The sequence below is a fragment of the Nelumbo lutea genome, chromosome 4 (genome assembly GCF_056320005.1).
Source record: "Nelumbo lutea isolate HS-2025 chromosome 4, American lotus-T2T, whole genome shotgun sequence".
NCBI lineage: Eukaryota > Viridiplantae > Streptophyta > Magnoliopsida > Proteales > Nelumbonaceae > Nelumbo > Nelumbo lutea.
In genome coordinates this window covers 71,286,189-71,313,462 of record NC_142687.1, presented here as the reverse complement: position 1 = coordinate 71,313,462, position 27,274 = coordinate 71,286,189, and the positions used below count along the sequence as shown (strand labels likewise).

The following is a 27,274-nucleotide window of genomic DNA, read 5'->3' as shown; positions in this document are numbered from 1 at the left end:
TGGGTTTGGTTAGCTGATTTAGGAAAACACAAGGTTTATTATGGCTATCCTAATAAATCTAAGGTTAAATGCTTGAATTGCAGGACTACCGAAATCTACCTATGATCAATGACCAATTGACTAACCCGAACCCTTGAATCAGAATTTGGTAAGAATGATTACATCTTGTTAGTTGAATTTGCTATTGCTTTCTTGTTCTTTTAAATTTTAGTTATTTAATTCTCCCACTCAGTACTTTATGAGTACTTTATGAGTTTATTGTAAATGAATAAAAGTGCATATTTGATTCAAGTTCCCTTGGTATGTTTCTGTGTAATACCCTTAAACTGGACACTTAATGAGACTCGTGTTAGTTTAGAATGTTCACAGCCAGTGGGTCAGTCTGGGGAGACCTATCCTGACAAGGCTGACACTATGGTGCCACCAAGTCAGTTGGGGTAGCTTGTCTTAGCTACCAGGGTGAGACCCTAGGCCCATACAGTGTGAGATTAATTGAATCTTTGAACTGGACCAGATTTCCAGTATTGCCCTGGACTTTGGAGATTAATGGGCAAAACTGGAAAGTTACACCCGACCCCTAAACTCGATTATGATATTGTATTAGGTGTCAGATTGGGCTATTTTTGATGTACCAATCAGTGAGATCCTTAGCGGGGGGCAAAACCTGGGTATGTTGGGACAGTCTGAGAATTCATCTAAGTGGATGATCATAGTCCCTTTGTTGGACAAAGGTAATGATCGGAGATGCACTCTCACTGATGGAAACCAAGACTGCCGGCAGCCGATTTAAATCGTTGAAATTTGTTTTGCAAAATTTATTTTATATGAAATATAAAAGTATATATATTATGGTTTTGGAATGATTTGCAAAAGGTTTTAATTCCTGGGATCCATACTTGAGAGAGTGCAACATTGTTCCTTGCAGCCGAGGGAGAGGTCCTCTCTTGTCGGGTAGTGTATGATCATTATGAGCTGAGAGGTTAAGTGTAAGGCCATTGAGGATAATACCTGATGGGCTAATCTTGCATTTGCCCATAGTCCATGGGTGTTACAAGGTGGCTTGGCCCAAGGACCACTTAGGGTAAGTATTGGGCCCATAGAGCCCATCTGATGGGTTTCAGGGGGTGCACTATCTATAACAGTGTATTCGGCCAAGCCTTGTAACAAAGGCTGCGCTGAACCCATGTGGCTGATGTGTAGATCAATGTTTGGGTCCCATGCCATACAAGGAAGCCCAACTGGGCAGTAGTTTGGAAGGCTAAATGAATACATAACCCTAAATGGGCCTTAAGCCCATTTCGAACTGGGCTAATTTGATTAGTCTTCAAGGGGCAAATTCTGAGATAAGATCAACTGATAGGATTGGGCCCACACCCTATCCACTCAGAGAGTCCAAGATCTAAATGAGATTTAGATCTAGAAACTTCCTAATTAGATTAGGAACTGGCTGATCTAATCTGCAGATAAGATAAGGATTATCCCTTATCTTAAAGGGACTTCTAATCCAGATATGATTTGGGTTAGCAACTCCTAATGGGATTAGGAGCTGATCCCTTTAAGTCTATAAAACGAAGAGGGGGCAGCAGCCTTTAGACACACAATCACTAGCAACAGTCTTGTCTTCAAAGCTGAGATCATAGAAGAGAGAATTCTGCACCCTGCAAATACTCTCTAGCCACCTCCTTCCTGCAGCCGCCGCCTACAGCAGTTTGAACTCCATAGCTTGGGAGAAATCAAGATTGGATCTTGATTCTAACCTTTTGGAGAAAAGATTGGTGGGAGTTGTATTCACAAGCCATCCAGGTGATTCTTGAGAAGGATCAGGTTCTTTTGGAAAAACACTGCTGATTCTTCTCCACCTTGCACTGCGCCATCTTCAGTGGGAGCAGATTTTGGATCCTACCTTGGGCATGAACACCTCCATTGAGAGATATTGTTTCTCTGTATCAGGTATTATCTCTCCCTACTCCTTTTAGTTCAGATCTGGTTCAGTTTATGGTTCAAGAATGATCCTTGAAAATATGATTTTCAAAATAGGGAATTCGATTCCCAGTTGAAGGGAGAGAAAAAAATTTGAAATTCGCCCCACTTATTCCGCAATCTTTGGGTGTCCAATGAAGGGATAGGAAATCCATCAGATGGATGCCCAAGATTGTGGAATAAAGGGGGGCGAATTTAAAAAATTTTTCTTTCCCTTCAACTGGGAATCGAATTCCCTATTTAGAAAATCATATTTTCAAAGATCATTCTTGAACCATAAACTAAACCAGATCTGAACCAAAAGGAGGAGAGAGAGATAATACCTGATACAGAGAAATAATATCTCTCAACAGAGGTGTTCACGCCCAAGGTAGAAACCAAAATCTGCTCCCACTGAAGATGGCGCAGTGCATGGTGGAGCAGAATCAGTAGTGTCCTTCCTAAGAACTTGATTCTTCCCAAGAATCACTTGGGCGGCTAGTGAATACAACTCCTACCAATCTTTTCTCTAAAAGATTGGAATCAAGATCCGATCTTGATTTCTCCCAAGCAATGGAGATCGAACTGCTATAGGCGGCGGCTGCAGGAAGGAGGCGGCTAAAGAGAATTTGCAGGGTGTAGAATTCTCTCTTCTGTGATCTCAGCTCTGAAGACAAGACTGTTGCCAGTGATTGTTGGATGTCTAAAGGCTGCCACCCCCTCTTCCTTTTATAGACTTAAAGGGATCAGCTCCTAATCCCATTAGGAGTTGCTAACCCAAATCATATCTGGATTAGAAGTCCCTTTAGGATAAGGGATAATCCTTATCTTATCTGTAGATTAGATTAGCCAGTTCTTAATCTAATTAGGAAGTTTCCAAATCTAAATCTCATTTAGATCTTGGACTCTCTGAGTGGATAGGGTGTGGGCCCAATCCTTTCAGTTGATCTTATCTCAGAATTCGTCCCTTAAAGACTAATCAAATTAGCCCAGTTCGAAATGGGCTTAAGGACCATTAAGGGTTATGTATTCATTAAGCCTTCCAAACTGCTGCCTAGTTGGGCTTCCTTGTATGGCATGGGACCCAAACATTGATCTACACATCAGTCACATCGGTTCAGCCCAGCCTTTGTTACAAGGCCTGGCCGAATAAACTGTTATGGACAATGCACCCCCTGAAAAACCCATAAGATGGGCTCTATGGGCCCAACACTTACCCTAAGTGGTCCCTGGGCCAAGCCACCTTGTAACACCTAGGGACTGTGGGCAGATGCAAGATTATCCCATCAGGTATTATCCTCAATGGCCTTACACTCAACCTCTCAGTCCATAATGATCATACAATGCCCGACAAGAGAGGACCTCTCCCTCGGCTGCAAGGAACAGTGTTGCACTCTCTCAAATATATATATATATATATACTTTTATATCTCATATAAAATATATTTTGCAAAATAAATCTCAACGATTGAAATCGGTTGCCGGCAGAATTGGTTTCCATCAGTGAGAGCGCATCCCCGTGAAAGAAAGGTAGGATCCATCTAATGGACACCATAAAGGTTGCGGAATGGGTGGGAAAATTTCAAAAATTTCCTACCTTCTCCCAACTAGGAATCATATTCCCTAAATTTAGAATACAATATTCAAGGATCCTACTTGAACCATAATCAAACCAGATCTGTACCAAAAGATAAATGGGAGGAATATACCTGATCCGGAGAAATAATATCTCCCAAAGTTGGTGTTCACGCCCAAAGAATGCTCCAAGATCCGTTCCTGCTGAAGATGACACAGTTGTGGATGGAAAAGAACCAGCACGGTGCGTCCTACACACTGGATCCTTCACAAGAATCCTCTGGATACACTAAACACTGAATCCTTTTAGTCTTTTTTGCAAGACTGATGTCAAGAACAGATTTCTTGACTTTCTTTTTCTGCAAAGATCTAATCTTGCAAAAACAGATGGCGGCGGCAGGAGGAGAAATCTAAAGGCGAAAAGGCTGAACTGCCTTTTTTTCTTTTTCTGCCGTATGAAATGAGATCCTATCTCAATTCGCAGGAGATATCCTATATCTCTTCAAGGTGGTTCGAAATCTGATATTTCTCTTTTTTTGGGTTTCTCCTCCTTTCTTCTTGATTAAGAATCCTCCTAATTAGGAGTTATCCCAATCCGAATCAGTATTTGGATTGGGGATAATCTTAATCCTATCTGCAGATAAAGTTAGCTTACTCCTGATCTTATCAGGAGGTTACCAGATTCAAATCTAATTTGAATTCGGTCTCCAAGAGTGGATAAGGCTAAAGGTCCAATCCTTTTACTAACATTAATCTCAGATTCGCCCCAAGGATGGGTGGTCATATCAGCCCACCTCGAAATGGGCTTCTGGCCCATTAAGTGTTCAGTGTCTAATTACTTTCCAATCTGCTGCCTAGTTGGGATTCTTTGTATGGCGTGGGACCCAAGCATTGATCTACACACCAGCCACATGGGTTCGGCCTAACCTTTAATACAAGGCCCAGCCGAATTCACTGAAAAACTCAATGAACCCCTTGAGTCCATCATATGGACCCTATGGGCCCAACACTTACATTAAGTGGTCCCTGGGCCAAACCATCTTATAAAAACCCAGGGACTGTGGGCAGGTGCAAGATTAGCCCATCAGGTATTATCCTCAATGGTCTTACACTTAACCTCTCAGCCCTTAATGATCAAGCACTGCCCGACAAGAGCGGATCTCTCCCTCGGCTGTAAGGAATAGTGCTGCACTCTCCTCTCACATGGATCTGGGGAATTAAAACCATTTGCAAACAATTTGAAACCGTACATATATATATAAATATATTAATTTTGCAAAACAAAATTCCAACGATTGAAATCAACTGCCGGTAGTTTGGTTTCCATCAGAGAGAGTGCATTCCCGATCATTACCCTTTGTCCGACAAAGTGGCTGATTCTGTCACTATGATCACCCACTTAGATGAATTCTCAAACTGCCCCAACATACCCAGGTTTTGATCCCCGCTAAGGATCTCACTGATTGGCATATCAAAGGCAACCTGATCCAACACCTAGTGAAGTGTCATAATAGAGTCTAGGGGTTAGGTGTAACTTTCCAGTTTTGCCCATCTATCTCCAAGGTCCAGGGCAAGACTGGAAATCTGGTCCGGTTCAAGGATTCAAGTAATCCCATACTGCATGTGCCTCGGGTCTTACCCTGATGGCTGAGACAGGCCATCCCAACACTTGGTGGCACACCAGCATTAGCCTTGGCAGGATAAATATCCCCAGACTTATCCAACGGCTGTGAACATTTAAAACCAATTGAATCTTTATAAATGTCCAGTTTTAAGTACAAGTATTACTTCTTTAAAAACTAATTCTACGGTTCCTATTGCCTCTGCTGCAACACTTGCAGTTGTTCCCAAGAATAGTGTCACTTCACCTTCACTCAACCTTCTGCTAACTTTGAACCCCTGCAGTGAGTTACACGCATGAGTTGAAGCCCCGGAGTCAACACACCAGGACACAGAAGTAACTAACATGTTAGTTTCTATGACACAAGTTTCGATGTTACCTTTCTTAGATTCCAGGTAAGCAGGACAATTCCTCTTCCAGTGGCCGGTCTGTTTGCAGAAGTGACAGAAATCAGATGCCTTGTTCTTCTTCTGCTTCTTAGGTTTGGCAGCCTTCTTCTGAGGCTTCTTTTCCTTTCTCTTTTTCTTGCGCGATTTGTTAGCTTTAGCAAGCATAATCACAGGCTCATCCTTCATGAGTAGATCCTCGGCTCCCTGCAACATATTGCTGAGTTCCTGGACGCTGACATTCAGCTTATTCATATTGTAGTTCATTGTGAACGCATTAAAGGAAGAGGGCAAAGAATTGAGGATTGCATCCACTTGCATGCCAAGATCAAGCCTGGATCCAAGAGCTTCAAGTTCGTTAATGTATCCCATCATTCGAAGACAATGGTCATGAACTTTCTGCCCTTTTGTCATCTGCGCGGTCATGAACAATTTCAGGACCTTCTGTTGAGTAGAACGGTTCTGCTCTTCATACATTATTCTTAGACTGTCCAATATGTCCTTGGTTAATTTGATCTGATCGAACTGCCTTTGCATTGAGTTGTCTAATGAGGCAATGACAAAGCAGCGGGGTAGAAAGTTCTTATCCTCCCACTCTTGGTAGTCCCTCCTACGGGCCTCAGAAGCCCTATCACCCGGACGTTCCGGGGCAGGATTTTTCACCACCTTGTCTAAATTTTCAGAAGTTAGGACCAGCATAAAATTTTTGTACCAGTCGGCATAGTTTGGGCCCTTAAGCTTGTTATCACCTAGAAGCTTTGCAAATTGACCGTTTTCCATTTTCTGATAAAATAGCAAAATCATTAGTCCACAACCTTAGTTTGATTCATGTTACCTACATAGATATGGCTTTTAATCTATGTTCCATTCCCATTTGTTCATCTCTGAGATTTCCCTCCTTTCTCAGTGACGGAGACGATGAAATGTCTCTGGAAATGTGGGAAATCACATGGGGTGCGTGAAGCCAACTGTTTCAGCTGCATAACCCCACCACCTTTCTGTGACGGATCATATTCACTCATCAAATGAGTTTCCCTTTGGCCTCTATCAGACAAGGTTCAGAGCCGTTTTCAGGTAAACCTTTCTGTCCAGTGAGTGCTTTCCCATCATATTCAGGTTACGCCAAGGTACCGTGAGAGAGTTCCCATTTTCTGGTGAAGCCCCTCCCACATCGGTCTATGACGCCCCTATCATCTTAGGAAACACTCTAATAGATACAACAGCAAATGGATAGCCCAATTTTATGGTGCGTTTCCTCATTATTGATGGACCCATCATTGTGCTAATGACGGAAGGCCTTTAGAGAGTCCATCATATGGGTCTCCCTATCACATGCATTCATATTTGCTGGAGGGAACAAAATTACGCCCTAGTTTTAATTTAGGTCAAACCAGAGTGGCTCCCACTGACTTTCATAAAGTCAGATTTCTGGTGGGCCTTAATCGGCTAGGGGTTCCGTGCGCATCCCTTTTCAGGGTTGTGGGGCCCACCAAGCAAAGAGGGGTCATCCAATGACCTTGAAGGACACCATGGCAATGATGTGCATTTAGCCATGGTGTGCGCAAGAGCCACTAACGAGTCTTCATGGGCCAAGTACTTATGGCCCATGGTCGCAGCACATCAAACATCCAAACATCACATGTAAAGGAGGAAATGATCCAATCAATTAACTGCTGTAAAGCCCATCGAATAGCCCATTGAAATCCAAGTCATTAACAATTAATGTCTACTAGGTGTATTGGCTGAATTGCATATAGCAGTTCGGCCCATACAGCTTATCTCACAGTAATGGGCCTTTTGCAGTTTTAACCCTTTAAAATTGGGCTTTACAGGTAGGCTGAATTAATCCCTGTAATTGAACATCAGATTTGGAACAGCAAGTGTGAGAAATACAGACTGAAAAACAGTCCCTATCGAACCCCAGATTTGGTCCAAATAGTTTTGGTCCAATCTAGTCCGAGAGGATCCAAAACTGATTTTCAATTCAAGAATTAATTCATGAAAGATCTGAAATTAATAATTTTGATTTCAAACAATCACAAATCAAACTATGGACTGTTCACACCACCTGCAAAATAGAGGTTAATCACAAGGGTTGCAGTTTCACAAACTGCAAATCGTAGAAAGCGATTTCTCCAACTGCAAATCTCCAGCGCCGCCTTCTTCTTCCTTCTTCTTTAATCAAGAAAAATAACAGAAATCCTATTTCTATTAATTACATTCTTGATCAAATCCTATACATTCAGTCTAAAAATAAAAAAAATTACAAACCGAATTAAATAAATAGAAAGAAAAAGGGTGCGCAGACTATCTGCGCCAAATCTGCACTGCGATCTCCAGGTTCGAACAGTCCATTAAATCAAAATAAATAAAGAACAATTCTAAATAAATTTTGGATTTAATAAAAATTAATTTCAGATCAATCGCCCTTAACAAGAAACAGTTTCTTGAAATAAAGAAAACAATCTGCGCAAATCATGAAAGAACACCTTCTATCCATCTGCGCAGGGTCAGATCTAACTTTCTTTTGGTTCAAGATTCGAACCTGTGGCTCTGATTCCACTGAAAGAAAGGTAGGATCCATCTAATGGACGCCATAAAGGTTGCGGAATGGGTGGGCAAATTTCAAAAATTTCCTACCTTCTCCCCACTGGGAATCATATTCCCTAAATTTAGAATACAATATTTAAGGATCCTACTTGAACCATAATCAAACCAGATCTGTACCAAAAAGATAAATGGGAGGAATATACCTGATCTGGAGAAGCAGTATCTCCCAAAGTTGGTGTTCACGCCCAAAGAATGCTCCAAGATCCGTTCCTGCTGAAGTTGACACAGCTGTGGATGGAACAGAACCAGCACGGTGCGTCCTACACACTGGATCCTTCACAAGAATCCTCTAGAAACACTAAACACTGAATCCTTTTAGTCTTTTTTGCAAGACTAATGTCAAGAACAGATTTCTTGACTTTCTTTTTCTGCAAAGATCTAAACTTGCAAAAACAGATGGCGGCGGTAGGAGGAGAAATCTAAAGGCGAAAAGGCTGAACTGCCTTTTTTTTTTTTCTGGAGTATGAAATGAGATCCTATCTCAATTCGCAGGAGATATCCTATATCTCTTCAAGGTGGTTCGAAATCTGATATTTCTCTTTTTTTGGGTTTCTCCTCCTTTCTTCTTGATTAAGAATCCTCCTAATTAGGAGTTATCCCAATCCAAATCAGTATTTGGATAGGGGATAATCTTAATCCTATTTGCAGATAAAGTTAGCTTACTCCTGATCTTATCAGGAGGTTACCAGATTCAAATCTAATTTGAATTTGGTCTCCAAGAGTGGATAAGGCTAAAGGCCCAATCCTTTTACTAACATTAATCTCAGATTCGCCCCAACGATGGGTGATCATATCAGCCCACCTCGAAATGGGCTTCTAGCCCATTAAGTGTTCAGTGTCTAATTACTTTCCAATCTGCTGCCCATTAGGGCTTCTTTGTATGGCGTGGGACCCAAGCATTGATCTACACACCAGCCACATGGGTTCGGCCCAGCCTTTAATACAAGGCCTAGCAGAATTCACTGAAAAACACAATGAACCCCTTGAGTCCCTCATATGGACCCTATGGGCCCAACACTTACATTAAGTGGTCCCTGGGCCAAGCCATCTTATAAAAACCCAGGGACTGTGAGCAGGTGCAAGATTAGCCCATCAGGTATTATCCTCAATGGTCTTACACTTAACCTCTGACGGGTTTGTCGAAGCCCTCAAAATTAGTACTAGTCCCACAATAAAATATTTGCAGTAAAAGTGGTTCTAGGTCGAATCCCACAGGGAGCAAATCAATAATCTCTTAGCCGAATGGGTAAAGTAATTGTGTGGGAAAAATAAATAAATAAAATTAAAAAAATAACAAACTAAACAAACAAGAGAAAATCAGTTTTACCGAATTCTGATTCAACGGTTTGGGTTGAATCGACTGGCCATCGATCCTAGGTACAATTCAGCATTCTTGCAATTCAAGCATTTAACCTTAGATTTATTAGGATAGCCATAATAAACCATGTGTTTTCCTAATTCAGTTGACCAAACCCAGCATTCGATCAACACTTATCACTACTCAACTGGGTACGATAGCGTTCCATGTTAAACAATGATAGCATTAAGATTTGCGAAAACAGTTAAACCAAAATAACAATAATTGAGATAGCTGCAATTACTGAATTTTGTTCCATCGATTCTTTTAGGTTGAACCATGTTAAAACATTGGTCAAAGGGTGTCACGAACAATTGACCCAAAAAGATAACAACCTAATTGCTACTTGTACCATTATTCGTGACAATTACGGATCACCGAAATCATGGATAGCAGTAGGAAAATCAACATTAATTCAGTTTGTCAGACTAATTAACATTAACATCCAACAAAAATGTGCACAAGAACCAATGAATACTTGAATTAAAAAGCAAGAAAATAAATTAACTACAGAACCTCACAATGACACAATCGAGCCTCTCCCCTTGAACCAGAAAAAAGAAGCTTAGCTGCTCATGATCTGCGCAATCTCCATGCTTTGCTTCTCCATGGCTGAACTGATCTTCTTGAGTTGCTTGATGCTTGATTGCTGAATGATTGAGTGGTTTCTAGAGCTGGTTCGCCCCCCTCTTTATATAGCCAAAGGAGAGGGCTGTTTTCCAACTCCTTCTAGGAGATCATCTTATCCTTAGGGAGTTTTGATCTTATCTTGAATTAATCCTATCCTATCTCTTATTTAATGCTCTAATCTCAATCTTCTTATCTCTCTAGGATTACATTCAAGAATTTAGATCTGATAAAACTCTCTCCTTGGAGATTACATTCGAAATTCGGACACTTAACTCTTGAATTCGAGTTGGGCTGCTTCAAGCTACTTCTGCGAGTTGGGCTTAAGTTGTGAAATGGGCCTGGCTGCGAACTTGCTCCGACTTTGGGCTCGTTTTCGTACTTGATGCGGGCCGAATCTGTCAAAACCCAAAACATAAAAGTTGTGGGCCTTCCTTTCTTCTTTCTAATGCTTCTTGAATTGTCCAATTCGGTGTCCGGAATTGAGATTTAGGCCCAGATTAATGACTGTCGCCGAAACTGTGCAAAATCACCCGATTTGTCCTGTTTTCTTCCAATTGCCTTCTTTATTGCCCTGAATCGAAATACAAGAGTAATGAGTCCATTTAAGTGCTAAATAAATGTAAAAGAGTGAATATTAGGGGATAAAATTAGGATTCGTTTTGGTCTCATCAACCTCTCAGCCCTTAATGATCAAGCACTGCCCGACAAGAGAGGACCTCTCCCTCTGCTACAAGGAACAGTGCCGCACTCTCCTCTCACATGGATCCCGGGAATTAAAACCATTTGCAAACAATTTAATACCGTACATATATATATATAAATATATTAATTTTGCAAAACAAAATTCCAACGATTGAAATCAACTGCCAGCAGTTTGGTTTCCATCAGAGAGAGTGCATTCCCGATCATTACCCTTTGTCCGACAAAGTGGCTGATTCTGTCACTATGATCACCCACTCAGATGAATTCTCAAACTGCCCCAACATACCTAGGTTTTGATCCCAGCTAAGGATCTCACTGATTGGCATATCAAAGGCAACCTGATCCAACACCTAATGAAGTGTCATAATCGAGTCTAGGGGTCAGGTGTAACTTTCCAGTTTTGCCCATCTATCTCCAAGGTCCAGGGCAAGACTGGAAATCTGGTCCGGTTCAAGGATTCAAGTAATCCCATACTGCATGTGCCTCGAGTCTTACCCTGATGGCTGAGATAGGCCATTCCAACACTTGGTGGCACACCAGCATCAGCCTTGGCAGGATAAATCTCCCCAGACTTATCCAACGGCTGTGAACATTTAAAACTAACATGAATCTCTATAAATGTCCAGTTTTAGGGTTTTACATAGAATTAAACCTAACAATATGAATCAAACTTGCACTTTATTTATTTCCACTAAATAATAAAAGTACATCAAATCAGATTGAAGCTAAGGGCATACAAAAACCGTCTAACACCCCGATCATTACCTTTGTCCGACAAAGGGGCTGATCCTGTCACTATGATCACCCACTTAGATGAATTCTTAGACTGTCCCAACATACCCAGGTTTTGACCCCCGCTAAGGATCTCACTGATTGGTATATCAAAGACAACCCAATCCGACACCTAGTGCAGTATCATAATCGAGTCTAGGGGTTGGGTGTAACTTTCCAGTTTTGCCCATCAATCTCCAAGGTCCAGGGCAATACTGGAAATCTGGTCCAGTTCAAAGATTCAATTAATCCCACACTATATGTGCCTAGGGTCTCACCCCGGTAGCTGAGACAAGTCACCCCAACTGACTTGGTGGCACCACAGTGTCAGCCTTGTCAGGATAGGTCTCCCCAGACCGACCCACTGGCTGTGAACATTCTAAACTAACGCGAGTCTCATTAAGTGTCTAGTTTAAGGGTATTGCACAGAAACATACCAAGGGAACATGAATCAAATATGCACTTTTATTCATTTACAATAAACACATAAAGTACATCATTTTGATTGAAGCTAAGGGCATACAAAACTATCTAACAGCTCCCATTTGCACTTAGGTCCAATCAGGTACTAGCCGGAGTCCCAGACTTTCCATGTGTTTCATAAACACTTTCTGTGTCATTGGCTTAGCCAATGGGTCTACGACATTCTCTGCCGATGCTACCTCTTAATATCATCCTCCCGTAGGTCCATTGTTGTCATACAACAATGGAATGGGTGATGTGCTGAATTCCAAAATTAGGAATGAACACCTTCATTCATAAGGCAGCCTCATTTACGGCAATGCGCTCGGCTTTGTTTGTGGACTATTAATTTGCATCTTAGGACCCCTGTTTGCTGACACTCAGAAAACAAGACACGATCCTATCATGAAAACATATAAAGATGTAGACTTTCTATCTTCTGGATCCAACTGGAAATCGGCATCTGTATACCCTTAGATTTGTAGTGAGCTACCATCGAATACTAGACAAAACTCTTTTGTCCTTCGAAGGTACTTAAGTATGTTTTTCACAGCAGTCCAATTCTCCTGCCCTGGGTTGGCTTGAAATCTGCTTACTACACTCACTACTTGAGCAATGTCAGGGCAAGTGCACAGCATGGCATACATGATGCTTCCTACGGCAGGCGCATAGGGAACGTCTTTCATGCCATCAATCTCCTCAGAAGTCTTGGGAGACATCTTCTTGGAGAGAATGACTCCATTCCTGAAAGGAACATTTCCTTTCTTGGAGTTTTCCATGCTGTATCTTTTGACTATTTTGTCAATGTAGGCAGATTGGGATAATCCTATTATCCACTTCGATCTATCTCTATAGAGTCGAACACCCAGTATATAGGAGGCCTCTCCAAGATCTTTCATCGAGTATTGCTGCGAAAGCCATACTTTTAGCGTAGTCAACATTCCTACATCATTCCCAATGAATAGGATGTCATCCATATACAGAGCCAAAAAGGTAACCTTATCTCCACTGTACTTACTCTAAACACAGGGTTCATCTGGATTCTGCTTGAAGTCAAACGATTTGACGGCAGAGTCATGACGGATGTTCCAACTTCTCGAAACTTGCTTAAGTCCATAAATGGATCTATAAAGTTTACATACCATGTTTTCCTGACCCGCATCTATGAAGCCTTGCGGCTACTGCATATAGATATCTTCAGTAAGATCACCATTCAGGAATGCAGTTTTGACATCCATTTGCCAAATCTCATAATCATGGTATGCTGCTACAGATAGCAAGATCCTAATGGATTTAAGTATGGCCACAGGCGAAAAGGTTTCCTCATAATCGATGCCCTCTTTCTGAGTGTACCCTTTCGACACCAAACGAGCTTTGATGGTCTCAACCCTACCATCAGGGCCCTTCTTCCTCTTTAAATCCATTTGCAAACAATTGCTTTTACCCCGGAGGGCAGATCTACTAGAGTCCAAACTCCATTGGTCTCCATTGAGTCCATCTTTGCTCTCATGGCCTCCACCCACTTCTGGGAATCTATGTCCAACATAGCTTCCGCGTAAGTCATGAGATCCTCCTCACTAGTCAAGGTTTTTACTAGGTAACTATCCTGGTCATAACCATAACAGACTGGTGGCCTGGATACCCGAGTGGATCTTCTAGGTTGGTCACTACCTGGAGCTTGTGGGACATCTCCCACTGCTCCTGAGCTCTCCTCATCAAGAACAATTTCATGACGATGGGTGTCCAGGATATAATTGGTCTCCAAGAACTGAGCATTTCGATAGCAGAACACTTTCTGGTCACTTGGGTCATAGAAAAGGTAACCTACAGAGCCTTTTGGGAAGCCTACAAATAGGCAACGGCTGGTCTTTGATTCCAATTTGTCCGTACTCGTTCTTTTAACGTGTGCTGGACAACCCCAAATCTTCAAGTGTCTGACACTTGGTTTCTTTCCGATCCAAAGTTCATATGGAGTGTTCGGAACCGATTTGGTTGGAACCCGATTCAGCACGTAGATCGCAGTCTCTAATGCGTAACCCCAAAAGGATGTGGGTAACTCTGAGTGTATGAGAAGTGACCAGACCATATCCAATAAGGTCCTATTCCTCCTCTCTGAAACACCATTAAGTTGTGGTGTAGCAGGTGGAACTAATTGTGATACTATCCCATTGTCCTTTAAGTAGTCCCCGAACTCGTCAGAGAGATACTCGCCACCTCGATCAGATCGAAGGGCTTTAATTTCTCTCCCCAACTGTTTCTCGACCTCTTGTCTAAACTCTTTGAACTTTTCAAAGTATTTAGACTTGTGTCTCATTAGGTACACGTAACCATATCGTGAGAAATCATCTGTGAAGGTGATGAAATACACATGTTGATTCCGTGTCCTAACACTTAGGGGACCACATACATCAATATGTATTAGGTCAAGTGTGCCTATACATCTTTCAGGCTTATCGTCAAATGGCCATTTTTGTCATCTTTCCTTGTAGGCAAGGCTCACAGGTGGGAAGATCTTCTACAGTTAGAAAATCCAAAGGACCATCCTTTACCAACCTTGTGATTCGGTCAACACCGATGTGGCCAAGTCGGTAGTGCCACAGACACGTGGGATTAAATGTATCACGGGCTCTCTTCTTGGGTATTTCAGCCGACGTAGTTTCGGTCATGTTAGTTTCTAGAGAAGGATGTAGAACATAGAGACCATTCTCCAGTTCCCCGTATGCGATGAATCTATTATTTCTTTTAATAGTAATCGTATTACTAAAGAAGACAGAATAACCATCTGCACACAGTTTTGAAACAGAAATCAAATTTCTTCTTAAGTTTTGTACATAAAGACAATCTTTGAGTATAATTTTTCCTTCTCTAAAATTTAAGTCCACGGTTCCTATTGCCGCGGCTGCAACAGTTGCAATAGTCCCCAAGTAGAGAGTGACTTCTCCTTCACTCAGCCTTCTGCTTACCTTGAACCCCTGTAGTGAGTTACACGCATGAGTTGAAACCCCGGAGTCAATACACCAGGACGCAGAAGCTACCAATAAATTGGTTTCTATAATACAAGTTTCGAAATTAGCTTTCTTGGATTCCAGGTAGGCAGGACAATTCCGTTTCTAGTGGCCGGTCTTCTTGCAGAAGTGACATGCATCTAATGCTTTGTCTTTCTTCTGCCTTTTTCCCTTGGTGGCTTTCTTCTGAGGCTCCTTTGCCTTCCTCTTTCTCTTGCCCTTTTTGCTAGTTTCAACAAGCATAGCTACAGGCTCATCCTTTTTAATCAGTTCTTCAGCTCTTTGCAACATATTGCTGAGCTCTTGCAAGCTGACATTCAGCTTGTTCATGTTATAGTTCATGATGAACGGATTAAAGGAAGGAGGCAATGAATTAAGGATAGCATCTATCTGGGTTGTGAGGTCTAGCCCGGATCCAAGAGCCTCCAGTTCGTTGGTGTAACCCATCATCCGAAGACAATGGTCGAGAACTTATTGGCCCTTGGACATTTGAGTGGTCATGAACTGCTTCAAGACCTTTTGCCGAGTAGAACGATTCTGCTCATCATACATCGTCCTTAGGCTGTCCAATATGTACTTGGCAAGTTTGATCTGATCGAACTGCCTCTGTATTGGGTTGTCCAGGGAAGCGATGATGTAACACCGGGCTAGGAAGTTTTTCTCCTCCCATTCCTGATAGTCTATCATTCGGGCCTCAGAAGCCCTATCTCCCAGATGCTCCAGGGTAGGATTCTTTGCCACTTTGTCCAGCTTTTCTGAAGCTAGGACTAGCATAAGGTTCTTGTACCAGTCGGCGTAGTTTGGGCCCTTAAGCTTGTTGTCATCAAGAAGCTTTGCAAAAGATCCGTTTGCCATTTTCTAATAAAAGAGCAAACATCAGTTCATAACCTAATTTGATTCATGTTCATTTCATAGATATGGATCTACGATCCATTTCCATTTATTAATCTCTGAGATTTCCCTCCTTTCTCAGTGACGGAGACTATGGGTTGTCTCTGGAAATGTGGAAAATCACATAGGGTGCGTGGAACCAACTGTTTCAGCTGCATAACCCCACCACCTTTCTGTGAAGGATCATATCCACTCATCATATGAGTTTTCCCTTTGGCCTCTGTCAGACAAGGTTTAGAGTCATTTTCAAGTAAACCTTTCTGTCTAGTGAGTGCTTATCCATCATATTTGTGAACGCCAAGGTACTGTGAGAGAGTTCCCATTTTCTAGTGAAGCCCCTCCCACATCGGTCTCTGACGCCCCTATCATCTTATGAAACATTCAGACAAGCCCAACAGCAAATGGATAGCCCATTTTCTGGTGCGTTTCCTCATTACTGAAGGACCCATCCTCATGCTAATGATGGAAGGCCTTTAGAGAGTTCATCATATAAATCTCCCTATCACATGCCTTCATATTAGTTGGAGGGAACAAAATTACGCCTTAGTTTGATTTAGGTGAAACCAAAGTGGCTCCCACTGACTTTCATAAACCCAGATTTTGGTGGGCCTTAAATCGGCTAGGGTTCTGCACGTGACCTCTTAATGAGATGTGGGGCCCACCATTGAGGGAGGTCATCCAATGACCAAAAGGGACACCATGGCAATGATGTGCATTCAGCCATGTGCACACCATGACTGAATGCACATCATTGCCATGGTGTCCCTTTTGGTCATTGGATGACCTCCCTGAATGGTGGGCCCCACATCTCATTAAGAGGTTACGTGTGGAACCCAAGCCGATTTAAGGCCCATTGAAATCTGGGTTTATGAAAGTCAGTGGGAGCCACTTTGGTTTGACCTAAATCAAACTAGGGCATAATTATTTGTTCCCTCCAGCTAATATGAGTGCAAGTGATAGGGAGATTCATATGATGAATTCTCTAAAGGCCTTCCATCATTAGCATGAGGATGGGTCCTTCAGTAATGAGGAAACACACCAGAAAATGGGCTATCCATTTGCTGTTGGGCTTGTCTGAATGTTTCATAAGATGTTAGGAGCATCATAGACCGATGTGGGAGGGGCTTCACCGGAAAATGGGATCTCTCTCACGGTACCTTGGCATTCACAAATATGATGGGTAAGCACTCACTAGATAGAAAGGTTTACCTAAAAATGGCTTTGAACCTTGTCTGACAGAGGCCAAAGGGAAAACTCATATGATGAGTGGATATGATCCTTCACAGAAAGGTGGTGGGGTTATGCAGCTGAAACAGTTGGCTCCATGCACCCTATGTGATTTCCCACATTTCTAGAGACAACCCATAGTCTCTGTCACTGAGAAAGGAGGGAAATCTCGAGATGAATAAATGGAAATAGATCGTAGATTGAAAGCCATATCTGTGAAATGAACATGAACCAAATTAGGTTGTTGACTGATGTTTGCTCTTTTATCAAAAACTGGCAAACTGATCTTTTACAAAGCTTCTTGATGACAACAAGCTTAAGGGCCCAAACTACGCCGACTGGTATAGGAATCTTATGCTGGTCCTAGCTTCAAAAAAGCTGGACAATGTGGCAAAGAATCCTACCCTGGAGTGTCCGGGTAACAGGGCTTCTGAAGCCCGAAGGAGAGACTATCAAGAATGGAAGGAGAAAAACTCCCTAGCCCAGTGTTACATCATTGCCTCCTTGGACAACCCAATACAGAGGCAGTTCAATCAGATTGAACTTTCCAAGGACATATTGGACAGCCTGAGGATGATGTATGAAGAGCAGAATCGTTCTACTCGACAAAAGGTCTTGAAATAGTTCATAACCACTCAAATGTCCAAGGGCTAATAAGTTCACGACCATTGTCTTCGCATGATGGGTTACATCAACGAACTAGAGGCTCTTGGATTCGGGTAGGACCTCACAACCCAGATAGATGCTATCCTTAATTCTTTGCCTACTTCCTTTAATCCGTTCATCATGAACTATAACATGAACAAGTCGAATGTCAGCTTGCAAGAGTTCAACAATATGTTGCAAAGAACTGAAGAACTGATTAAAAAGGATGAGCCTGTAGCTATGCTTGTTGAAGCTAGCAAAACAGGCAAGAGAAAGAGGAAGGCAAAGAAGCCTCAGAAGAAAGCCACCAAGGGAAAAAGGCAGAAGAAAGACAAAGCATCAGATGCATGTCACTTCTGCAAGAAGACCGGCCACTAGAAACAGAATTGTCCTGCCTACCTGGAATCCAAGAAAGGTAAATTCGAAACTTGTGTTATAGAAACCAATTTATTGGTAGTTTCTGCATCCTTGTGTATTGATTTTGGGGCTTCAACTCATGCGTGTAACTCACTGCAAGGGTTCAAGGTAAGCAGAAGGCTGAGTGAAGGAGAAGTCACTCTCTACTTGGGGACTACTGCAACTGTTGCAGCCGCAGCAATAGGAACCCTGGAGTTAAATTTTAGAGAAGGAAAAATTATACTCAAAGATTGTCTTTATGTACAAAACTTAAGAAGAAATTTGATTTCTGTTTCAAAACTATGTGTAGATGGTTATTCTGTCTTCTTAAATAATACGATTACTATTAAAAGAAATAACAGATTCATCGCATACGGGGAACTGGAGAACGGTCTCTATGTTCTACATCCTTCTCTAGAAATTAACATGACCGAAACTACGTCGGCTGAAATACCCAAGAAGAGAGCCCGTGATACAGTTAATCCCATGTGTCTGAGGCACTACCAACTTGGCCACATCGGTGTTGACCGAATCACAAGGTTGGTAAAGGATGGTCCTTTGGATTTTCTAACTGTAGAAGATCTTCCCACCTGTGAGCCTTGCCTACAAGGCAAGATGACAAAATGGCCATTTGACGATAAGCCTGAAAGACGTACAAGCACACTTGACCTAATACATACTGATGTATGTGGTCCCTTAAGTGTTAGGACACGGAATCAACAGGTGTATTTCATCACCTTCACAGATGATTTCTGATGATATGATTACGCGTACCTAATGAGACACAAGTCTAAATCCTTTGAAAAGTTTAAAGAGTTTAGACAAGAGCTCGAGAAACAGTTGGGGAGAGAAATTAAAGCCCTTCGATCTGATCGAGGTGGCGAGTATCTCTCTGACAAGTTCAGGGACTACTTAAAGGACAATGAGATAGTATCACAATTATCTCCTCCTGCTACACCACAACTTAACGGTGTTTCAGAGAGGAGGAATAGGACCTTATTGGATATGGTCTGGTCACTTCTCATACACTCAGAGTTACCCACATCCTTTTGGGGTTATGCAATAGAGATTGTGATCTACGTGCTGAATTGGGTTCCAACCAAATCGGTTCCAAACACTCCATATGAACTTTGGACTGTAAAGAAACCAAGTGTTAGACACTTGACGATTTGGGGTTGTCCAGCACACGTTAAAAGAACGATTGCATACAAGTTGGAATCCAAGACCAGTCATTGGCTATTTGTAGGCTACCCAAAAGGCTCTGTAGGTTACCATTTCTATGATCCAAGTGAGCAGAAAGTCTTCTGCAATTGAAATGCCCAGTTCTTGGAGACTGATTATATCCTGGACACCCATCGTCAGGAAATTGTTCTTGATGAGGAGAGCTCAAGAGCAGTGGGAGATGTCCCACAAGTTCCAGGTATTGACCAACCTACAAGATCCACTCGGGTATCTAGGCCACCAGTTCGTTATGGTTATGACCAGGATAGTTACCTAGTGGAAACCTTGACTAGAGAGGAGGATCCCGTGACTTACGCAAAAACTTTGTTGGATATAGATTCCCAAAAGTGGGTGAAAGCCATGAGAGCAGAGATGGACTCAATGGAGACCAATGGAGTCTGGACTCTAGTAGATCCGTCATCTAGGGTAAAAGCAATCGGTTGCAAATGGATTTACAAGAGGAAGAAGGGCCCCGATGGTAGGGTTGAGACCTTCAAATCTCATCTGGTGGCGAAAGGGTACACTCAGAAAGAGGGCATCGATTATGAGGAAACCTTTTCGCCTATGGCCTTGCTTAAATCCATTAGGATCCTGCTAGCTGTAGCAGCATACCATGATTATGAGATTTGGCAAATGATTGTCAAAACTACAATCCTGAATGGAGATCTTACTGAAGATATCTATATGCAACAGTTGCAAGGCTTCATAGCTGCCGGTCAAGAAAACATGGTATATAAACATAATAGATCCATTTATGGACTTAAGCAAGATTCTAGAAGTTGGAACATCCGTTTTGACTCTGCTGTCAAATCATTTGACTTCGACCAGAATCCGGATGAACCCTGTGTTTATAGGAAGTACAGTGGAGATAAGGTTACCTTCTTGGTTCTGTATGTAGATGACATTCTACTCATTGGGAATGATGTAGGAATGTTGACTATGGTGAAAGTATGGCTTTCATAGTAATTCTCCATGAAAGATCTTGGAGAAGCCTCCTATATACTGGGTCTTCGACTCTATAGAGATAGATCGAAGCGGATAATAGGATTATCCCAATCTGCCTACATTGATAAAATAGTCAAAAGATATAGCATGGAAAACTCCAAGAAAGGAAATGTTCCTTTCAAGCATGGAGTCACTCTCTCCAAGAAGATGTCTCCCAAGACTTATGAGGAGATTGATGGCATGAAAGACGTTCCCTATGCCTCTATCGTAGGGATCATCATGTATGCCATGCTGTGCACTTATCCTGACATTGCTCAAGCAGTGAGTGTAGTAAGCAGATTTCAGGCCAACCTAGGGCAGGAGCACTAGACTGCTGTGAAAAACATACTTAAGTACCTTCGAAGGACAAAAAAGTTTTGTCTAGTATTCGATGGTAGCTCACTACAGATCCAAGGGTATACAGATGCCAATTTTTGGTCGGATCCAGATGATAGAAAGTCTACATCTGGATATGTTTTCACGATAGGATCGTGTGTTGTTTGCTGGAAAAGCAGCAAATAGGGGTCCACTACAGACTCCACGACCGAGGCCGAGTACATTGCCGCAAATGAGGCTGCCAAAGAAGCCGTGTGGATGAAGAAGTTCATTCACGAGTTGGGAGTAGTTCCATCCAGCACATCACCCATCCCATTGTTGTGTGACAACAATGGAGCTATTGCTCTGGCTAAGGAGCCACGAGCCCACTCGAAGTTGAAGCACATCAAGAGGAAGTACCATGTACTGAGGGAGATTGTTCGTAGAGGGGACGTCCTGATTCAGAAGGTAGCATCAGTGGAAAATGTAGCAGACCCATTGACAAAGCCACTAGCAAAGAAAGTGTTTGAGAAACACGTGGAAAGCATGGGACTTCGGCTAGTACCTGATTGGACCTAAGTGCAAGTGTTTGAGAAACACGTGGAAAGGTAGGCTGAACCCATGTGGCTGATGTGTAGATCAATGTTTGGGTTCCACGCCATACAAGGAAGCCCCACTGGGTAGCAGTTTGGAAGGCTAAATGAATACATAACCCTAAATCGGCCTTAAGCCCATTTGAAACTAGACTAATTTGATTAGTCTTTAAGGGGCGAATTCTGAGATAAGATCCGCTGATAGGATTGGGCCCACACCCTATCCACTCAGAGAGTCCAAGATCTAAATGGGATTTAGATCTGAAAACTTCCTAATTAGATTAGGAGCTTGCTGATCTAATCTGCAGATAAGATAAGGATTATCCCTTATCATAAAGGGACTTCTAATCCAGATATGATTTGGGTTAGCAACTCCTAATGGGATTAGGAGCTGATCCCTTTAAGTCTATAAAAGGAAGAGGGGGCGGCAGCCTTTAGACACACAATCACCAGCAACAGTCTTGTCTTCAGAGCTGAGTTCATAGAAGTGAGAATTCTGCACCCTACAAATTCTCTCTAGCCGCCTCCTTCCTGCAGCCGCCGCCTACAGCAGTTCGATCTCCATTGCTTGGGAGAAATCAAGATTGGATCTTGGTTCCTATCTTTTGGAGAAAAGATTGGTGGGAGTTGTATTCACAAGCCGTCCAGGTGATTCTTGAGAAGGATCAAATTCTTTTGGAAGAACACTGCTGATTCTGCTCCACCCTGCACTGCGCCATCTTCAGTGGGAGCAAATTTTGGATCCTTCCTTGGGCTTGAACACCTCCATTGAGAGATATTGTTTCTCTGTATCAGGTATTATCTCTCCCTACTCCTTTTGGTTCAGATCTGGTTTGGTTTATGGTTCAAGAATGATCATTGAAAATATGATTTTCTAAATAGGGAATTTGATTCCCAGTTGAAGGGAGAGAAAAATATTTGAAATTCACCCCACTTATTCCGCAACCTTTTGGCGTCCATGTGATGGATTTCCTATCCCTTCAATTACATCTTGTTGGTTGAATTTGATGTTGTTTTCTTGTTCTTTTAAATTTTAGTTATTTAATTCTCCCACTGAGTTATATTATTCATTCGGTTGAGAGATTATTGTTTAGCTCCGTGTGGGATTTGACCTAGTACCACTATTACTATAAGATTTTTATTGTGGGACTTGCATTAATTTTGAGGCCTTCGACAACCCGTCAAAATTTTGGCGTTGTTGCCGGGGTGCTACTTTAATTTCTTAGCTTGTTACCTTCTATTTGTATTAACCTTTTTTGTTTTATGACTTGTGATTCTCAACGAGGTGAATTCGAGTACAATCCCGAAATTGAGAAGATTACCCATCGTTTAAGGAAGGAGGTGAAGCAAAGGAAGGACCATTCACCTAAAAGGGTGAATTCTGAATTTGACCTACCAACTTGTGATCAACCCATCTTTGAAGAGGAAGAAAGGATGGCTGATAGAGAGAGAATGCTAAGGGAGTTGGTTGCACCAATCATGAACTAAAATCTGGTTTGATTCAATTACTTCCTATTTTTCATGGCTTTCCAGGTGAGGACCCTCACAAACATCTCAAGGAATTCCATGTTGTCTGTTCAAGCATGAAACCACAGGGTATGACCGAGGACCAGGTAAAATTAATAGCTTTTCCATTTACATTACAAGATAAAGCAAAGGATTGGTTATATATTCTTCCTCCAGGTTCAATATGCACATGGGTTGAGATGAATAGAATATTTTTAGATGAATATTTTCTTGCATCCCGAGCTGAAAACATTGGGAAAGAAATATGTGGAGTTCGGCAGTTTGGTGGTGAGACACTATACGAATATTGGGAAAGATTTAAATAACTTGTTGCTAGCTGTTCACACCACCAAATACCCAAACAACTCTTGATCCAATACTTTTATGAAGGACTCCAATCTATGGATAGAAGTATGGTAGCTGTAGCTAGTGGAGGAGACTTGGTAAATAAAACACCCGAAGTATGGTAGATGTAGCTAGGAAATTGATTTTCAACATGGCCGAAAGTTCATAACTGTTTGGAGCAAGAACAGATGGCACTACTAGGCGTGTTAATGAGGTAAGCCATGTTAATTTAGAAAATCAAATTTCAGATTTAACTACTTTGGTAAGACAATTGGCTGCAGGGCCATTGCAAACAACTAGAGTATGTGGTGTCTATTCGATCCCTGGGCATCCTACGGATATGTGTCCATCACTGCAGGATGGATCGATGCAGCAAGTTTGTGTCGTAGGAGGATTTCTGGGCCAGCCTCAATGCAAGTATGACCCCCACTCCAATTACTACAATCCGGGGTGGAGGGATCATCCAAATTTGAGCTACAGAAATCAAAGATGACCACAAAGATATCTGCCCCAAGCTTTCAATAGACAGCCCCAATTTTCAGCACCTATCATAGCACAAGGCCAACCCTCAAGTTTAGGTATGTCATTAGATGAAATAGTTAAGGCTCTAGCTACTAACATTCAGCAATTTTAGTAGGAAACAAGAGCCAACATCCAGAACTTGGGGAACCAAATCAGCCAACTTGCTACTTCCATTAGCAAATTGGAGGCATAGAACTCCGGGAAAATACCATCACAGATAGTAGTCATCCCCAAGGAAGATGCAAGTGCAGTGGTGTTGAGAAGCGTGAAGGAGTTGCAGCCCCAACCTACCTCACCAACGAAGGCAGATAAAGGAGATAAGGAAGAGGAGAGACAAGGTTCAAACGAGGACCCCATTGAGGTAATATCCAATCCCCCTCTCCCTAAGATTACTAATGCCATTGTACCACCTTTTCCTAGTAGATTGGAAAAGTCTAAGAAGGAGGAATATGAGCAGGAATTCTTAGAAACCTTCAGGATGGTGGAAATCAACATCCCCTTGTTAGATGCTATAAAATAGATCCTAAAGTATTCAAAGTTTCTAAAAGAATTGTGCACTAACAAGAGGAGGCTGCGAATCGATGAGAAGGTAAGGGTTGGAGAAAACGTTTCAGCTATCATCAAGAGGACTTTGCCAGAAAAATGTGCTGATCCAGGTATGTTCACCTTACCGTGTGTGATTGGAAATAAGCAAATCGAACGTGCCATGCTAGACCTAGGTGCATCCATCAATGTCATGCCATACTCGATTTACTGTGCCTTGAGATTAGGTCCCTTGAAGGAAGCTAGGGTTGTTATTCAGCTAGTTGATCGTTCTAATGCCTACCTGGAAGGGATTGTTGAGGATGTGTTGGTGCAGGTTAATGATTTAATTTTTCTAACCGATTTTTACATCCTGAAGATGGAGGAGGACACAGTCACAAGTTCGGCCCCACTTCTATTAGGCAGGCCATCCTTGAAAATGGCCAAGACCAAAATAGATGTGGACGTGGGTACCCTCTCCGTCGAGTTCGACGGAGAGATTGCTAAATTTAATATATTTGATTCTATGAAATATCCAGGTAAGTGCCATTCGATCTGCTCTATTGATACGATTGATTCGATTGTGCAGGAAGTTTTTGGAGAGGAGGACATGGATGAGGAACTTGAATTCAGTGCACAATTGGACAGGGAGGAGGAGTTCGATACACCCTATGACACTCCGGAACCGATGCCAGAACAAAAGGTAATCAATTTTGATCTTCCATCGTCATTTTTTCAGAAGAAATTGTTGCCTTCTATTTTGTAGGCTCTGAAGTTGGAACTAAAGACCTTACCTGATCACCTTAAGTATGCATACTTGGGCGAAAAAGAGACACTACTCGTGATCATTGCGAAAGGGTTGACCGAAGAACAAGAGGAGTGGCTCATCAAAGTCCTAAGGGAACATAAGGCAGTGATTGGTTGGACCTTAACCGACATAAAGGGGATCAGCCCCTCGATTTGCATGCATAGGATCCTTTTGGAAGATGGCACCAAACCAGTTAGAGAACCACAAAAAAAATCAACCCGGTAATGAAAGAAGTAGTGATGAAAGAAGTACTTAAGTTATTAGATGAAGGGATAATCTACCCAATTTCGGATAGTAAATGGGTAAGTCCTATACATGTTGTACCCAAGAAAACTGGGATAACCATGGTAAAAAATCAAAATAATGAACTAATCCCATTGAGGGTACAAAATGGCTGGCGTATGATAATTGATTTTCGAAAACTTAATTTGGCCACTCGAAAGGACCACTTTCCCTTACCCTTCATCGATCAAATGCTAGAAAGATTAGTAGGTAAGGCCTTCTTCTGTTTTCTTGAAGGATTCTCAGGATATTATCAGATAGTTATTGCCCAGGAGGACCAAGAGAAAACAACTTTCACTTGTCCATTCGGTACCTTTGCTTATAAACGGATGCCTTTCGGTCTGTGTAATACTCTAGGCACTTTTCAAAGATGCATGATAAGTATATTTTCTGATTTTATTGAGAAGTGCATTGAAGTGTTCATGGACGATTTTACTGTTTATGGTGATTCATTTGATGATTGCTTAAATAATTTAAGAAAAATTCTGAATTGATGTGTAGAGACAAATCTTGTTTTGAATTATGAAAAAAGCCACTTTATGGTAAAGGAAGGCATTGTGTTGGGACATGTTATTTCGGCTAGAGGAATAGAGGTCGACAAGGCCAAGATTGCTTTAATTGTGAGCTTACCTTACCCAACAAATGTTAGGGAAGTTGGTTACTTTCTTGGACATGTAGGTTTCTATCGTAGGTTCATCAGAGACTTTTCAAAAATTGCCCTGCCATTGTCCAACTTGCTTCAGAAGGATGTGCCTTTCGATTTCGGTGATGAGTGCAAGGAAGCATTTGACAAGCTCAAGAAACTATTAACAATTGCACCCATTATTCAACCACCTGATTGGAACTTGCCCTTTGGGATCAAGAGCGATGCAAGCAACTATGTAGTAGGAGCTATTTTAGGTCAACAAGTTGATGGGAGGAGCCACGCCATCTACTATGCTTCAAAAATATTGAATGCTACACAGTGCAACTACACAACTACTGAAAAGGAGCTATTAGCAATTGTGTTTTCTTTAGATAAATTTTGATCATATTTGCTTGGCTCTAAAGTAATTGTATTTTCTGATCATGCATCTTTGAAACACCTGCTAGCGAAGAAGGAGTCAAAACTGAGGCTAATAAGGTGGAGACTCTTGGTCCAAGAGTTTGATTTAGAGGTTAAGGATCGAAGGGGAGCTGAAAACTTGGTGGCGGATCATCTAAGTAGGTTGGTGAAAGATGAGGACTCCTTACCCATCTCTAAGTTGTTTCCTGATGAGCAATTGTTTCACATAAAAGGTATGGTCCCTTGGTATGCTGATATTGTAAACAACTTGGTTATCGGAATTTTTCCAAATTACCTTAGTAAGTCCATGAAGAATAAAATCAAGTATGAGGCAAAATAGTATGTATGGGATGAACCCTATCTATGGGAATTCTACTCTGATCAAGTAATTAGGAGGTGTGTTCTTGAGAATGAGCATATGTCGATTTTAAGCTTTTGTCATAACTATGCTTGTGGTGGTCATTTTGGGCCAAAGAGAACTGCTCAAAAGGTTTTAGATAGTGGGCTGTATTGGGCAACCCTTTTTAGAGATGCATACTTGTTTTGTAAAAATTGTGAAAGATGCCAGCAAACAGGTGCATTATCTCGCAGGAATGAGAGGCCCCAAACCCCCATTCTTGTCTGTGAAATCTTTGATGTTTGGGGTATTGATTTCATGGGACTCTTTCCTCCCTCTTGTAGTTTTGCTTATATACTTTTGGCAGTAGATTATGTCTCAAAATGGGTGGAAGGAAAGGCCACCAGGACTGATGATTCTAAGTGTGTTGTAGGGTTTATCAAATCTAACATTTTCAGTAGGTTTGGCATTCCTCGAGCCATCATAAGTGATCAAGGGACCCACTTTGCAATAGAACCATTGAAGTCTTGCTAAGGAAGTATGGGGTGCATCACCGA

At 41.9% G+C, this 27,274-nt stretch overlaps 1 protein-coding gene across 1 annotated transcript in view; it reads left to right on the top strand.

Moving 5' to 3' along the window:
• The window catches only part of LOC148861036 (uncharacterized), a 33,561-nt gene extending 7,198 nt beyond the window's left edge, over nt 1–26,363 (top strand). The window contains exons 3-6 of the mRNA XM_088985003.1: nt 23,941–24,204; nt 24,289–24,379; nt 24,785–24,948; nt 25,884–26,363. Coding sequence (XP_088841129.1) covers nt 23,941–24,204; nt 24,289–24,379; nt 24,785–24,948; nt 25,884–26,363 — 999 coding nt within the window. The remainder of the gene's footprint in view (nt 1–23,940; nt 24,205–24,288; nt 24,380–24,784; nt 24,949–25,883) is intronic.
• The last annotated feature ends 911 nt before the right edge of the window (nt 26,364–27,274 follow it).